General features: G+C 37.7%; 1 protein-coding gene across 11 annotated transcripts in view; it reads left to right on the top strand.

The window, feature by feature from the left end:
* The window catches only part of MTHFD1L (methylenetetrahydrofolate dehydrogenase (NADP+ dependent) 1 like), a 290,546-nt gene that overhangs the window by 105,544 nt on the left and 167,958 nt on the right, over positions 1-17,044 (top strand). For 10 of the 11 annotated variants that reach the window (XR_009702806.1, XR_009702808.1, XR_009702807.1 and 7 more), the window contains one exon: positions 12,689-12,828. Coding sequence is in view for 7 of the 11 variants with exons in the window: in XM_061206826.1 (XP_061062809.1) it covers positions 12,689-12,828 (140 nt within the window). In the remaining 4 variants the exon portion in view is untranslated. Of the gene's footprint in view, positions 1-12,553; positions 12,642-12,688; positions 12,829-17,044 lie in introns of those variants that run through there. The other variant, XM_061206828.1, reaches the window with a different exon arrangement.

Genomic DNA, 17,044 nt, shown 5'->3' with positions numbered 1-17,044 from the left:
TCAATGTCTTATGAAACAAGACTACTTTCTCTTATCATATGTCATGTATCCTAATATTTCCTATCCTATTTCTTCTTCTTTTTTTTAAAATTCTTGTTGCAACCCAGTAAATTGATTATGTAAAACACTAATGTGTCTCTACCTTCAGTTCAAAAATTCCTGCCCTGCCTGCTCTTATTTTGTTAAGTACGTTGTAGAATCTTCCAGCTTTCAAGTTTAGAATGTTTTCCTTCCGTCTTAGTTTCTTTTTCTATAATAGAAGTTGTCATACTAGGAATGTTGGTGGATTTAATTTGTTTCCAAACTCAGGAATCTTGGTTTCTCTTGCTGGGTTTCTTGTAGTCGCAGAAGAAGCTAATATAGGTTTTTGGATGTTGTTTTTTTCCCCTGGGAACCTTTGAGATAAAACGTATTTACCTTTTGACATTTATGCTTTTTTCCTCCTTGGCTTGGTTTTCATCAACTGCTCGATGAAAAATGTTCTATTTCATCTTTCCATTACTTTAGATTAAGGCATGTTGTTAGCAAAGACTTTCAGAATTTGTTTCAAGTTATTTTCCTCGTGTCCGGTTTTCAGGAGCTGCAAGAGAACAGCTCTGCCCCAAGCAGTCATCCAAAAATCCAGGCCCTTAGCCAGAACTTTGGCTTTAGCAAACCACAAACCACAGTTTGCTAAAAATGGAAGGGTTAAAACCCTGGTCAAAGCAGTGACATTGTACAAGTGCTCATGATCTGTACAAGAAGATGGCATCTTTGGATAATGAATTTATGAATTTAATTCAGTTGGATTTTTATAGAGGAGGTAAAAAGTAGCATGTATAATTTAATTTTCATCTAAACATTTTTTTCAAAATCAAATTTCACTTTGGTCAAAATCATTTTACAAAACAAGATGTGTAACGATGGGTTCAAATAACGGGAACCAGTGTCTGTACCTAATTAATTCTCTGGAAGAAGGAAATTCTGGATCCTGATACCAACGTACATCTAAGTGGCATTACTGGTATTTTCAAAGTTTTTATTACTACCAAAAACAGATAGTTCATGTGGACCTATGTCCTTTTTATACTTTCCTTATCTTCTCTTTCCTTTCCTCCTAATAAATCCCCTGTAACCTTCTCATGCTTCTATATGACTACCAAACTTCCCCTAATGTGTGTAAGCACTGCCATCACCAGAAAGGTAAGAAAGAGGAAAGGCACATGTTAATATTAATATTTTTTTTCTTTTTTAATTGGTTTCTTTTTCCTTTAAATCTCCTAATATGTGCCCAGTTGAATCTGTATACTTGATGAAAATTTGACCCTAAGACATTTAATAAAACCGAAGAGCAAAGACAAGTCCGAAAGAGCAGAAAGGATTTAATTTTTTGTAGAATTTCATAGACTTAAGTTGGATCCTTAAAATTAATACGTTCTAAATCAAGTCCCCCCACCCTTTTTTTTTTCCAGCTGTAGTAATAATACAGAGCTTCCCCTGTCATTTATTGATTCGTCCTGGTTTACTTAGTCTCCTTCTAGTCATTGAAAAAATAATTAAAATCCTCGAAGGAGCTCAGCCTACCTTGAGCTCCAATTCAGAGTTTATGTGCTTCTGTGACTCCGAACTCCGCTTGCCCTGAGTTTATCTGTAGACAGCTGCAGCGGAGTAGACGTGTTTACATAGGGTAGAAAAAGGCAGTTTGAAGAGTCCAGTTTCCATTCCTTTAGCATTGTTCAGGAATTATAGCCCACAGTGCTTCAGAATGAAGCCTAGTACGGCATCTACCTTACTTCTTCCTGTACAAAGGTTTTGTTTTCATTTCTGATTTGTCGTGAGAAAGTTAAGTGCTAACTGAATGAAAGCTATGGTTTTATTTCTCCCTCTGTTTACTAGAAATTCTTTTGAGGATTAAGTTAGCAAAATCTGCCCTGTGCAGACATACTTCTTATCTCAACCTATTTTGAGCTAAACTGATTGCAAAGGCTAGTTCTTCTGTGAGGCCTCTAACAGTCCATAAATTCAAGTTCATGTCCCAAAGTAATGGGGACTCACTATGTTGTGTATTTGATATGTATGTTGGTTGCATGTATCATGGAGAGAAAAATTATTAGCATTATAAAGTGGCTGTGAAATCTGAAAATTCTAATCTTCTGAGTACACATGGAGTAAACCCTTAGTGACACAGCAAGGTGGAAATTCAATTTGCTATGATAGTGACAATATTCAGGTGTCTCAAGTAGCCAGAAACTCAGGGACAACTCTTGGTGCCTCAATTTAACTCTATCTCAGAGGCTAAGGAGGGTTTTCCCCAGTGTAAAAGCAGAAACGAGAATTTCAGATCTGAAGTATTTGTTGCCTTTTCTCCCACCGTGGTGTGCAATTTGGAAAGGAAAACCCAAGCAAGAGAGTTGGGGCTGGTCATTTCCCCAGCCAGTGCTGGAGGGTGGACGCCTGGCTTGGAGGAGGCTGGGAAGACCCATCTTGGGATCTGACTCATCCAGTGAAAGGTGGTGAAATACCCCCTGACTCCCAGAATACCATCTGGTACTCAAGAGGCCAGATTGCAGAGCAAGTATTCTCTACCTGTGACCTGTTTCTGCTGGTGTTGGATACCAAACCCAGATGGAGCTGGTCCTTGCAGCTCTTTCTTTTTCACCAGTATATTGCCCACCACTGCCCAGAACTCAGCACTGTAGGCTGAGAACTGGGAGAGGATGAGATTCATTATCCCTAAATGAAATGCTCTAAGAGAGAAAAGAACTTTCTGAATTGAGAGAGAGAGAGAGAGAGAGAATGGAAGGAAGGAGGGAGAGAGGGAAGGAAGGGAGGGAAGAAATATAATAGAGAAGAAGACTGCAGATTACTTACTTTCTTTTATCACAGCAGGGCCACACTGCAATTAGAAAACAAGTCTGGGGTTCAGGAAAAGAATCTAGAGCTACATCTTAGATATCAAATTATTATTGAAGTACAAGGTGTTGAGATTTCCATCTTGGTACACAACTTGCCAAGCAGCTGAGTTAAAGAAATGCTGCAGGATCAGTTATACGTGGACGGGGCAGGATGGAGTAGGGGCCTAGCCTGCAGTCAGATGGACCATGGTTTCCATCCAAGCTCTATCGCCTTCTAACTGTGTGACCTTGGAAAAAAATTATTTAAACTTTTACATCTTTAGCTTCATAATCTGTAAGCAGAGGATGAAGGCGATAAAAAGTGAAATGAGATGGAGAATGTCTAGTGCATTGCCGGGCACACAGGCATGTCAGTAAATGTCAACGTCTGTGCCTCTCCCCAAGCCCCAGTCTCTATTTGAATAGCTTTTCCCCATCATATATGTTTGTTCTTAGTAGTAAGACAGATCATTGCCATCACCCATGTTGTCCTGTATTCCTCGCTGCCTTACGAAGTTGGTGCATCAGTCACCTGTGATACACTACTTTTCATCAGCAGGAACTGCCGTGTTGTAGTAAACACATTGTTGGCACAGCGCATCAGACTTTGCTGAGTGGAGTTTTTACTCACATTTCAGGGTCTCATATGATTATCGTTAACATAATCTTGTACATCCTTTTGTTCTAATGCAGCAAATGCATTTGTAACGTTCTCAGGAAGAGTGTCTAGAAAGTGCAAGGCTCCTTTGTCCTGCTTGAACTAGGGCGGAGTGTCTACCTCTTTGGGCATTTTGGGTAGATAATTCTAGGTGGGTTTTTTTTGTTGTTGTTTTTTTTAAGCGGGTGTGCGGCTGTCCTCTGCATTCTAAGATGTTTAGCAGCATCCCTGGCTCCTACTTACTAGATGCCAGTTACAATAACCAAAAGTGACTCCAGATATTGACAAATGTTCCCAGTTGAGAACGACTGAACTGCACTTAAGATTGTGATTCCATAGAAATGGGTTCAATAAACGTACTAACCCATGAGATCATCTAGAAGTAATCGCGAAAGAGAGTTGATTCAAATTTGCCTACATACTGATAGATAAATAAACATTTTAAAGTACCAGAGGGAATTCAAGCATGAAAAAAATGAAAAGAAAGGTTAGAAAGATGTTCCTTTGTTATTAGGTAATGAATGAATCTTCCTCATCTTTGTCTTGTTAAAAATGTGCTGGCAGCCCTGTTTGCTCACTAAGTGAAGACAGGGGCACACTGATAAATGCTTAGATGCCTGGCAGAGTAATAGAGATTCAGTAATTATTGAATGAGAAGAAACAAAGGTCTTTCCTAAATTCTGGGGTGTATATGTCTAATCAAGAGTGCTTTTGGGCAGAATGGCAGAGAGTATGTAATATAGAAAGGAGTGCTCTGGGCCGGGCATCAGAGGGACCTGGGACAGCATAGCAGGTTCTTCATTGTTATCTCAAGAAGAGAGCTTACCTGGCACATAGGAGCCCTGAAGAGGTTAGAGTATGTTATCCCTAAAGGTCCCTCATAGCTCTAGAATTTTATGAACCCATGGCTTATAGGGCCTGCCTATGATGTCATGACGTTAATGCTTTTTTTTTTTTTTTTTAAGGTAGCAGATCAGTGATTACTCTAAAATCTGAGTCCCAATTGTCACTGCAACTTCTCTGTGTATAGCAAGTTGGGGATGTGATAGAATAACTTAAATATAAAAATCATTCTCTCTGCCTCATTGAAGAATTTCATAGATAGCAAGTGTGCCTGTCAGTAGTGGCTTTTTTGTTGTTATTGTTTCTGTTCAGTTTGTACCATGTGACTCGGGGTGTCCTAGCAGATCAGCATAGAGAGCCAGCCACCCAGTTGTCCATTATTGGTTTTTACCCAGAGCTCTGTTTCCTGTGCAGGTTACGAAGAGTATTTGTCCAAATAGTCCCTTCCCAAAGCAGACCCACTGACAGTTCCTTTCTGAGCAGATCATGGGTTTTGAAGTTTGAATCAAGCCAGGCTACAAAATCCCTATCTACGAGCTTCTGTGCTCACACAGAGTATCAGTCAGCATTTCCTGTTTCCATTCACCCTGTAAGTTGAATAGCTGTAAACAACCCCCTCGCCCCTGCCCCCCCCCCCAAAAAAGAGATTGCCAAGACAAATAATTCCTGTGGCACGGGCAGTTTCTCACAAACCTTTTAAAGCATGCAGCTTGCAGAAGTCTACATTATGTGCTCTTCAGGATTGCTAAATCATAGTAAATGTACTTGCTTCATGACTCAAGACCAAGTCTATACTACAGGCCACATTAAATAATTCCTTCTCCCGTATCTGTTTTAAAATTTATAGAGAGCAGCAAAGACAGTAAGGGAATAAATTGCTTATTTCAGGTCACTAGGAAAACTTAACTTAGGGGTTTTCGATGTCGACCAGTCCCAGGATTTGCCTAGGAGATGGAACTTGCCCCCTTATCACAACCAGACACTGTCCCCCTTGCCCGTGGGACTAAGACACAGATACACAGCACTGCACGGTGTCCATGTCGAAGTTAGTTCTTGTTGATGACGCCGTATTAAGTGGTCCTTACTTTTGGAATTACTGACCCACCAGAGTACCTTCTGTTTTCCTTAGCAGTCTGATATTTGAAAACAAATAAAAATACATGCAGTATTTCCAAACAGTTTTCAACGGATAAGAATCTGGCACTTCCTCCTGTTTTCTTCATATTGTTTGCCTCCATATTTCCTTTGCATTTGGAAGCCACAGTCCTAGACCTTTATTACCGCATCCTGTTTCCTTCCCTAACTGAAGTTCTTTTTGTTACTGTGCTTCCTCCCTCCCAATATGAAATTAATCTTGTCTAGCTTATGTAGACATTTGAGGTGGTCTGTCTTTTTCAGATATGACCTTTATAGCTCTTATTAAAATGGTTTTGGTATTTTAAGAAAAAAAGATATGATAGGGAGCTGTAAGAAAACTATTAATTCTGTTTAAATTCTATATTATGTATATGTCTATCTACCTTTCTCTGTTGAATGATAGCTGGCTCCCTCTCTGATCGTTTCTTCTTTTCTTTGTTAATTCACTCATTTTTTTTGCACTTGGTACTAGAGATACAAAGGTGAATAAGATATGGCCCCTGCCCTCCACATGGAAGATGACACATACGTCTAATTAGGATGCTACATGCAGAGATAGATGTGGGCTCCGTGGAGCAACAAACCAGAGGGCTAGGAGGGGCAGAAGGGGTAGCTTCCTCTGCCTGAGAAGTTCAGAGCAAGCTTCCAGGAAATGAGACATCTGAGCTAAGGCTTTAAGGGAGAGGGGAGAGAAGAACATTCTAGATGGGAGAAGAGGGGTGAGGATGACAAGTCACATGGTTTGTGTGGGCTCTCCAGGAAGTGGTATTACTGAAATATGAAATTTGAAGCAGAGGGTGAGGAAAGTGAAGGTCGTTACATTAGGGTGGCCTTCGGTTTTATGTTAGGGATCTTGGGAGTTTTTCCTTTGGCAGCACTGAGCTGATGAAGGTAGGAGAACTTGGTAACTATATGTGAAGGCTGAGGAAGGGAAGAGTTCAGGTTGTTTGAAGAGAATTTGAGCATGCAACTTTTGCAAGGGAATTACACGTTTATAAATAAAATGTGTTATTAATATATTACTAACACAATAAAACAAGTGTTTTGACCAAGTGTTTTGAAACTTTCTATTGCCTTTTGGTTGGTTTGGAGGTACATACGTTAATTCAGTGCCTACTATGTGCCTTGCAATGTTAACAGACATGGTCCCTATCCTCATGGAGTTTACAGTCTAATAGGGGAGCTTCAAGTGGACATGTGCATCCAATTGGAAAGTCTAGAGATCACTTGATCAAACCCCATTATGTGAAATGTACATAATAGTCTACTTCTAACTATAGGGTGACATTAAACAGTTTTTAAAATATCATAGCATAGCTACATCGCTTGTTCAAAGGAAATATAGTAAAGGGGAAGAAAATGACTTCTATCTATGTTCATTCCAAATTGAATACTTTCAAAGGAATGTTTTTCAGTTTGTCAAAAGCGTATCAACAGTCATAAAAAAATTTTATACCCTCTGGCACCATACTCTCACCCTTGGGAATTTATTCCAAGAATATAATTTGAAAGAGATTAAAGCCCATATGCACAGCTATTTTGCAGCATTATCTATATTGGAAACAACCCAAACATCTAATAACGGGGGAACAATTTTGCAAATCTTGGTACATCAACAACAAAATTATAAGTTGCCACTTATAATTTTTGGAAGTTTGTAGTACAGCAAGAAAACCCTGATAATTTTAAAGTAAAAGAGCAGACTACAAAATTCTACCTATTCGTTAAAAATTATATAGGAATTTGAGGTACTAAAAGGAAACCATAAAGAATTAGGACAACTAGTTGACTAAAAAAGTCAAAAAGAGTCTGAAATTATGGGTGATGTTTTCTTTTTCTTTTCTTTTCTTTTCTTTTTTTTTTGAATTTAATTTTATTTATTTTTTTATACAGCAGGTTATTAGTCATCAATTTTATACACATTAGTGTATACATGTCAATCCCAATCACCCAATTCATCACACCACCACCCCACCCCCCGCAGCTTTTCCCCCTTGGTGTCCATACATTTGTTCTCTACGTCTGTGTCTCAATTTCTGTCCTGCAAACCGGTTCATCTGTACCATTTTTCTAGGTTCCACATATATGCGTTAACATACGATATTTGTTTTTCTCTTTCTGACTTACTTCACTCTGTATGACAGTCTCTAGATCCATCCACGTCTCTACAAATGACCCAATTTCGTTCCTTTTTATGGCTGACTAATATTCCATTGTATATATGTACCACATCTTCTTTATCCATTCGTCTATCGATGGACATTTAGGTGGCTTCCATGACCTGGCTATTGTAAATAGTGCTGCAGTGAACATTGGGGTGCATGTGTCTTTTTGAATTATAGTTTTCTCTGGGTATATGCCCAGTAGTGGGATTGCTGGGTCGTATGGTAATTCTATTTTTAGTTTTTTAAGGAACCTCCATACTGTTCTCCATAGTGGCTGTATCGATTTACATTCCCACCAACAGTGCAAGAGGGTTCCCTTTTCTCCACAACCCCTCCAGCATTTGTTGTTTGCAGATTTTCTGATGATGCCCTTTCTAACTGGTGTGAGGTGATCCCTCATTGTAGTTTTGATTTGCATTTCTCTAATAATTAGTGTTGTTGAGCAGCTTTTCATGTGCTTCTTGGCCATCTGTATGTCTTCTTTGGAGAAATGTCTATTTAGGTCTTCTGCCCATTTTTGGATTGGGTTGTGTGTTTCTTTAATATTGAGCTGCATGAGCTGTTTATATATTTTGGAGATTAATCCTTTGTTGATTCGTTTGCAAATATTTTCTCCCACTTTGAGGGTTGTCTTTTCGTCTTGTTTATGGTTTCCTTTGCTGTGCAAAAGCTTTGAAGTTTCATTAGGTCCCATTTGTTTATTTTTGTTTTTATTTCCATTACTCTAGGAGGTGGATCAAAAAAGATCTTGCTGTGATTTATGTCAAAGAGTGTTCTTCCTATGTTTTCCTCTAAGAGTTCTATAGTGTCCGGTCTTCCATTTAGGTCTCAAATCCATTTGGAGTTTATTTTTGTGTATGGTGTTAGGGAGTGTTCTAATTTCATTCTTTTACATGTAGCAGTCCAGTTTTCCCAGCACCGCTTATTGAAGAGACTGTCTTTTCTCCATTGTATATCCTTGCCTCCTTTGTCATAGATTAGTTGACCATAGGTGCGTGGGTTTATCTCTGGGCTTTCTATCTTGTTCCATTGATCTATGTTTCTGTTTTTGTGCCAGTACCATATTGTCTTGATTACTGTAGCTTTGTAGTATAGTCTGAAGTCAGGGAGTCTGATTCCTCCAGCTCCGTTTTTTCCCCTCAAGACTGCTTTGGCTATTCGGGGTCTTTTGTGTCTCCATACAAATTTTAAGATTTTTTGTTCTAGTTCCGTAAAAAATGCCATTGGTAATTTGATAGGGATTGCATTGAAGCTGTAGATTGCTTTGGGTAGTATAGTCATTTTCACAGTATTGATTCTTCCAATCCAAGAACATGGTATATCTCTCCATCTGTTGGTATCATCTTTAATTTCTTTCATCAGTGTTTACAGTTTTCTGCATACAGGTGCATTGTCTCCCTAGGTAGGTTTATTCCTAGGTATTTTATTCTTTTTGTTGCAATGGTAAATGGGAGTGTTTCCTTAATTTCTCTTTCAGATTTTTCATCATTAGTGTATAGGAATGCAAGAGATTTCTGTGCATTAATTTTGTATCCTGCAACTTTACCAAATTCGTTGATTAGCTCTAGTAGTTTTCTGATGGCATTTTTAGGATTCTCTATGTATAGTATCATGTCATCTGCAAACAGTGAGAGTTTTACTTTTTCTTTTCCAATTTGGATTCCTTTTATTTCTTTTTCTTCTCTGATTGCCGTGGTTAGGACTTCCAAAACTATGTTGAATAATAGTGGTGAGAGTGGACATCCTTGGTGTGTTCCTGATCTTAGAGGAAATGCTTTCAGTTTTTCACCATTGAGAATGATGTTTGCTGTGGGTTTGTCATATATGGCCTTTATTATGTCGAGGTAGGTTCCCTCTATGCCCGCTTTCTGGAGAGTTTTTGTCATAAATGGGTGTTGAATTTTGTCAAAAGCTTTTTCTGCATCTATTGAGATGATCATATGGTTTTTATTCTTCAGTTTGTTAATATGGTGTATCACATTGATTGATTTGCGTATATTGGAGAATCCTTGCATGCCTGGGATAAATCCCACTTGATCATGGTGTATGATCCTTTTAATGTGTTGTTGGATTCTGTTTGCTAGTATTTTGTTGAGGATTTTTGCATCTATATTCATCAGTGATATTGGTCTGTAATTTTCTTTTTTTGTAGTATCTTTGTCTGGTTTTGGTATCAGGGTGATGGTGGCCTCATAGAATGAGTCTGGGAGTGTTCCTTCCTCTGCAATTGTTTGGAAGAGTTTGAGAAGGATGGGTGTTAGCTCTTCTCTAAATGTTTGATAGAATTCACCTGTGAAGCCATCTGGTCCTGGACTTTTGTTTGTTGGAAGATTTTTTTTTTTTTTATAAATTTATTTATTTATATTTATTTTTGGCTGTGTCGGGTCTTCGTTTCTGTGTGAGGGCTTTCTCTAGTTGCGGCGAGTGGGGGCCACTCTTCATCGCGGTGCGCGGGCCTCTCACTATCGCGGCCTCTCTTGTTGCGGAGCATAGGCTCCAGACACACAGGCTCAGTAGTTGTGGCTCACGGGCCCAGTTGCTCCGCGGCATGTGGGATCCTCCCAGACCAGGGCTCGAACCCATGTCCCCTGCATTGGCAGGCAGATTCTCAACCACTGCACCACCAGGGAAGCCCTGTTGGAAGATTTTTAATCACAGTTTCAATTTCATTACTTGTGATTAGTCTGTTCATGTTTTCTGTTTCTTCCTGGTTCGGTCTTGGAAGGTTATACCTTTCTAACAATTTGTCCATTTCTTCTAGGTTGTCCAATTTATTGGCATAGAGTTGCTTGTAGTAGTCTCTTAGGATGCTTTGTATTTCTGTGGTGTCTGTTGTAACTTCTCCTTTTTCATTTCTAATTTTATTGATTTGAGTCCTCTCCCTCTTTTTCTTGATGAGTCTGGCTAATGGTTTATCAATTTTGTTTATCTTCTCAAAGAACCAGCTTTTAGTTTTATTGACCTTTGCTCTTGTTTTCTTTGTTTCTATTTCATTTATTTCTGCTCTGAGCTTTATGATTTCTTTCCTTCTGCTAACTTTGGGTTTTGTTCGTTCTTCTTTCTCTAGTTCCTTTAGGTGTAAGATTAGATTGTTTATTTGAGATTTTTCTTGTTTCTTGAGGTAGGCTTGTATAGCTATAAACTTCCCTCTTAGAACTGCTTTTGCTGCATCCCATAGGTTTTGGATCATCGTGTTTTCATTGTTATTTGTCTCTAGGTATTTTCTGATTTCTTCAGTGATCACTTGGTTATTTAGTAACGTAGTGTTTAGCCTCCATGTGTTTGTGTTTTTAACGTTTTTTTCCCTGTAATTCATTTCTAATCTCATAGCGTTGTGGTCAGAAAAGATGCTTGATATGATTTCAATTTTCTTAAATTTACTGAGGCTTGATTTTTGACCCAAGAAGTGATCTATCTTGGAGAATGTTCCATATGCACTTGAGAAGAAAGTGTAGTCTGCTGTTTTTGGATGGAATGTCCTACAAATATCAATTAAATCTATCTGGTCTATTGTGTCATTTAAAGCTTGTGTTTCCTTATTAATTTTCATTTTGGATGATCTGTCCATTGGTGTAAGTGAGGTGTTAAAGTCCCCCACTATTATTGTGTCACTGTCGATTTCCTCTTTTATAGCTGTTAGCAGTTGCCTTATGTATTGAGGTGCTCCTATGTTGGGTGCATATATATTTACAATTGTTATACCTTCTTCTTGGATTGATCCCTTGATCATTATGTAGTGTCCTTCCTTGTCTCTTGGAAGGTTGCCTATCTCCACTTCATTTAGTTGTTTTTCTGGGGTTTTATCTTTTTCCTTCATCTGGTGCATAGCCCTCTGCCTTTTCATCTTGTCTATCTTTCTATGAATGTGGTTTTTGTTCCACAGGCTGCAGGATTGTAGTTATTCTTGCTTCTGCTGTCTGTCTGCCCTCTCTATTTCTCTTTTCTTAATTTTTATTAAAATGTGTGTATTCAGTGAATGCTGGGGACAAATATCCTCATTTATTCACATGTTAAATGGTTTTTATTATATCTTAGTAAATTTTTTTTTACTGCCTCTTCCTATTTCTGCCATAAATTATGGCCTTGGTTGTACTGTAAGTATATAGTGCATAGTCCATAAATATTTAATATCTATTACATTAATAGTATTCCTTCCCTAGAGCAGTGTGCTTCTCAAATTTTAATGGGCATTCATCTCACTAAGGGATCTTTTCAAAATGCTGGTTCTGATTCAGTAGCTCTGGGATAGAGCCCAAGAGTCTGCATTTCTAATAAACCCCCAGGGGCTGCTGATGTGGCTGGTCCAGAGCTCTGCTTTGTGTATGAAGATGATGCTGCTTACCCAGCATCAGGAGTATTATCTTGGAAGGCAGTGTTGGATAGTCTCCCTGCTATAGCCATAACTGCCTCAGTAACATTTTTAGCAATTTGGGGGCAGCAGAAATGATGGTTAAAGATGAGTGTCCTCTGTGGTTATGAAGTAAAGATACCATCTTATTATCAAGCCTGATGATCAACCTCCTTAAACGGCTCAACTAACTTCAATTTTGTCCATCAATAGAAATGACCAGATGGAATGAAAATAAGTGATTCTGTGTGTATCTTATAAAGAGTAAGGAAAGATCTTCCATACTAATCATACCAGCAATGTTCTTTGACACAATTTGGAACCTGATTAAAAAGTTGGAAATCCCATCTGTGTTAAGAAAAGCTTTGCCTTGACCTTCTATACTGGAAGAAAAATCTTGGCCATGGCAATGAATCCTTAAGGAACAGTGGTGTGAAGCAGAGTAGAGAGTCATCTTTTTATGGAATGTAAGGAAGTAGGACATTTTCTAAAACCATGGAAACATCTTTTTACCTTTGTTTATGAACAGGATGCATTGGTGTATAGTAACCTTGAACGTGGAGGAAAATTTGTCATCCTTTGAATTTGAACCACATCAATGATTGTCAAAACCTACCGTTGTTTTTAGAAGATAATAGCAAGTTTCAAACTTGATTCTCCACAGTGACTGAAGCTGGCTTTGGTGCTGATATTGGCATGGAGAAATTCTTCAACATCAAGTGCAGAGCTTCTGGCTTGGTGCCCAGTGTTGTGGTGCTGGTGGCGACGGTGCGGGCTCTGAAGATGCACGGAGGTGGACCAAGTGTAAGCACCATGCTTCCTTTCTAATAAAACAGAAGGAAGCAGAATTGAACCTTGGAAACATCCAAACCTGCTTCATAACTGCAGTTTTCTAGAGTGTCTCCTTTTTCACAAATCACCATTACAGGGCACTTAGAGTTCAGTTCGATCAAGTAATTAGTAACACCCACAAAGTTATTTCTAAGCAATATTTTGGAAAGGAGCATAATGTGACCATTTTTTAGTTCTAAGAGTCTAAACTGAAACTTATGTCAACATTTTATAACCCTGTGGTAATGGGAGGATAGAGGCTTTGGTTCCTGAATGAAGAACAGAAGGGTTAGAGTGATTGCTTTTGTGGGTGAGGTTGTTCAGTGCTTGTACGGATAGTTTTTTGGTTCACTGACGCTACATCTCATCAGATTTCATCTAGCGCTATTTTCCTTCTGTTTCTGTTTATTATGATTTCACTTTATAACTCTGTTAGAGCACTGGATTATTTCTAAGAGAGCTTTGCTTAGAAAACACAAATTCTATTTTAACATTTTTAGAGACTTTATCATGTATAGAATTCACACAAACCTGAAAGGGAGTTTTCACCTTTCCACAGCAAAGATGTAGTTTTTTGTTTTGTTTTTTTTCTTTATCTTTTTCATTTTTAGGGATTTCCAAAGGGAGAATAAGAAATGTTGTATTGATTAACCATTTTTGAAATAAAATCATTTGGAGTTTCTTTATCACTTATACTATTGATATATTACACAAACTGCCAAATCTGATTTCTTAATTAGTATACTGTGTATGCAAATACCACACAATGATTAATTAATATAGCATAAACAAATAACAAGTTTGCCATTATGAAACACCATAATGTGCACTGTTTAATCATCTTAGCAATTCTTTGTCCTAGGAGAGGCAGACATTATATCATTTTACAGATGAGGAAGCTGAGGTTTGATGTGTTTAGGGGATGTCGTCAGGCCAGCAGAGAGCCAAATCTCAAGCCTGGGGCTGAGATACAGATTCTCCACTTTTGTCAGGCATTCAGAGCTGAATATGAATGAAGGGTAAACCTTTTCTGAATCCCTAATCCGCTCATTAATACCAGACACTTGAGCACTTCATTTTAGCCTAGAGCTTCACCATTATATCAAAGGCAAGATTGACACAGCAGGTATTATAATATAGTAGTGCTAAAGAGTTCTGATTTTGTTCAAAACACCAATTGTTGCTACCAATCGCTCCTTGAGTTCAGACTCTGAAGCTGTATCAACTTCCATTTTCAAAAAACGATCTCTACCTATATAAGATAAATTTGAAATTCCCCCTCCCTGTTTTGCACCCTGAAAATTATAAAATCAAAGGGCTTTAATACTGGAAAGGGCTTAGAAATTACTCTGGTTCAGTCTTTACCAAGATAAAATTACTGAGGTGCTGGAGGATTCCGGGTCTTGCTTAGTATCCTCCATCTATTTAGGGGACTAATCAGACATGAAATCAAGGTCTCCGGACTTCTAGTCCAGTGTTTTTGCACACTCCAGTCTCGTCTCTGTCCTATAAAAATTCACTACGTGATTTATAATCCTATTTCAGTTTATCTCAGTGTGTGTGCTCTGTTGTACAATGGTTGCATTTTCTGCTCACCTTAATCCTTGGTACCTCTTTCAGTTCCCCTTCATGTCGTGTTTCCATGCTAGTGATGATTGTAACAGGGCTCGAGATTAGTAGGCACAGATATGGGTGGAGGATAATAAAAGCGGAGGATCAGGAAGCCAGATGAAGCTTAGCATTCCTCTCCTGGACTCCAGTAGTGCTTCTGCATCATATTATTTTATGAATGTCTATATGTGTATCTCCCCACTCGACTCTGAATTCCTTGAGATTAAGGACTATGTCTTATTAATTTGTGTATTCCTCGTGCCCGGCATACTCTGTATCAAGGAAATGTTTTCAGTAATTGAATAATACATGAACTTTGATCTTCTTAATCCTGTATTCCACATTATCCACCTCAGTGTCATTCCTTCTTACTTGAAAGAACTCCATAGTAATGTTTTTGATCCATTATAATTCCTACTTCCTTTTGATATCATTACACAAATAACCACGGCTGCCTCTTATGTTTATTCAGCTTGTTTTTTTACATAATTTATGCAATGGAAAATCCTATGACCCTTGAACTTGCCCATTTTAGCCCCAGTCATATCCTGTCTTCCAAAATGCTGGCCATTCTTGGTGCAATGGAAGAACTAATACATTTGGATTCAAACATGTCTTTTATAATTAGTTCTTTAAACATAGTTTCTTAAGGAGGGTTCTCCATAACCAATAGGATGTGTATTTATATAAAAAGATTTGTTATAAGTAATCGGCTCACACAATTATGGAGGCTGACAAGTCCAAAAATCTACAGAGTGGGCCACTGCTGGAGACTCAGGAGAGCCAGTATTCCAGTCCCAGTCTGAAGGCAATCTGCTGGAAAATTTTCTCTTGCACAGGTTCTTTTTGTTATAGCAGACCTTCAACTGATTGAAGTGGCCCACCCACGTTATGGGGGGCAGTCTGTTTTACTCAGTGTCCATCAATTTAAATGTTATTCTCATTCAAAAACACCCTCACCGAAATACCCAGAATAATGTGTGACCAAGTATCTGGGCATCCCATCACCCAAGCTGACACACAAAATTAACCATCACCCTCATTACTGATTTTTGGTGTGTGGTATAATGACCAGACCTAATTTTATTTTTTCTGTGTTAATAACCAACTGGCCTAGCACTATTTATTTTAATTAGTCCCTCCTTTCTGATCTTCAAGCCTACTTTGTGATAAATCAATTCTCCATACATGTGTAGGTGTTTTTCTGGGACCTTCATTTGGTTGCACTGGTCTATTTACACATAATTGTGTCTGTGCTACACTAAGTCTGTAGCGCAAGCTCTCCCCGGTAGTTCTCTTTCTTCATGGGTGCCCAGCCTTTATCAGTCCTTTTCACTTCCATATGTATTTTTGAACTAATCATAAAGTCCCATAAAGAATCTTTCTAGGATTTTGGGGTTTTTTTGGAATGTCATTAAATCAATAGATCAGTTTTATATCTAGGAACTTGGGATATTCACTGATTTAGGTCTTTTGAAATATATTTTAATAAACATTTACAGTTTATTGCCCAAAGGACTTCTACATCCTTTTACCGATCTGTTCCCATGTGCTTTATATTTTTAAATAGTTTCACAGGTTACTTCTGGATTCTTATATATATATCCAGTGACCTGTCTAAATTTTTTAAGGTATAATTGACATGCAACATTATATTAGTTTCAAGGTATACAACATAATGTTCAGTATTTGTATACAGTGTAAAATGATCACCACAATAAGTCATTAACATCTGTCACCATACATAGTTTAAAAAAAAAATGTTTTTCCTTGGAATGAGAACTTTTCAGATCTACTCTCTTAGCAACTTTCAAATATACAATACAATATTTTTACCTATAGTCACCATACTCTATATTAAATCTCCATAACTTAAAAAATTCTCTTACTAATTGTACTAATTTAGCTGTAAATACTTTAGAGAGTTCTATGTGGACAATCATATATGAAAATAATGACAGTTCTGTTTCTTCCTTTCCAATCTTGATACTTTTTTTTCATCACTAACCATATGTTTCTAGTTGCAATGCAGTATTAAATAGTGTTGATAGCCAGCATCCTACTGTTATTCCTTATCAGCAAGAGAACACTTTTAATAGTTCATCGCTAAATATGATGTTTTCTGTAATATTTCAGTGTATGTTTTTTATCAGGTTAAGAAAATTGCCTTCTGTTGCTATTTGTCAAGTTGTTATACTATATGTTGAATAATTTTCTTTGTCTATTGAGATGGTATGATTTTTCTCTTTATTAATGTTGCAAATTATATTACAAATATTAAATGAACCTTTCATTATCTTTTTTATGAATAACTGAATTTTTCTTATTGATTCTTTTTTATATTCTCATTAAGGGATTTTGTAACATTAGAATAATCTATTTATTCAAAGATGGGAAGAAGTCACCTGTAACACTCCCTGGGCCTGTTGCTTACTGGTGAGGGGTAGGTTTTTAACTACAAACTTAATTTTTTTTAATGAGTAGAGAACTGTTTAAGTTCTCTATTTCTTCCTAAATGAGTTTTATATTAAAACTCATACTAAGTTTCTCTATCTTTTAAAAAGTATTGGTATAAAGT

The sequence above is a fragment of the Eubalaena glacialis genome, chromosome 12 (assembly GCF_028564815.1).
Source record: "Eubalaena glacialis isolate mEubGla1 chromosome 12, mEubGla1.1.hap2.+ XY, whole genome shotgun sequence".
Classification (NCBI taxonomy): domain Eukaryota; kingdom Metazoa; phylum Chordata; class Mammalia; order Artiodactyla; family Balaenidae; genus Eubalaena; species Eubalaena glacialis.
Note: the sequence above shows the minus strand (reverse complement) of the source record. Positions and strands in the feature narration are given on the sequence as shown.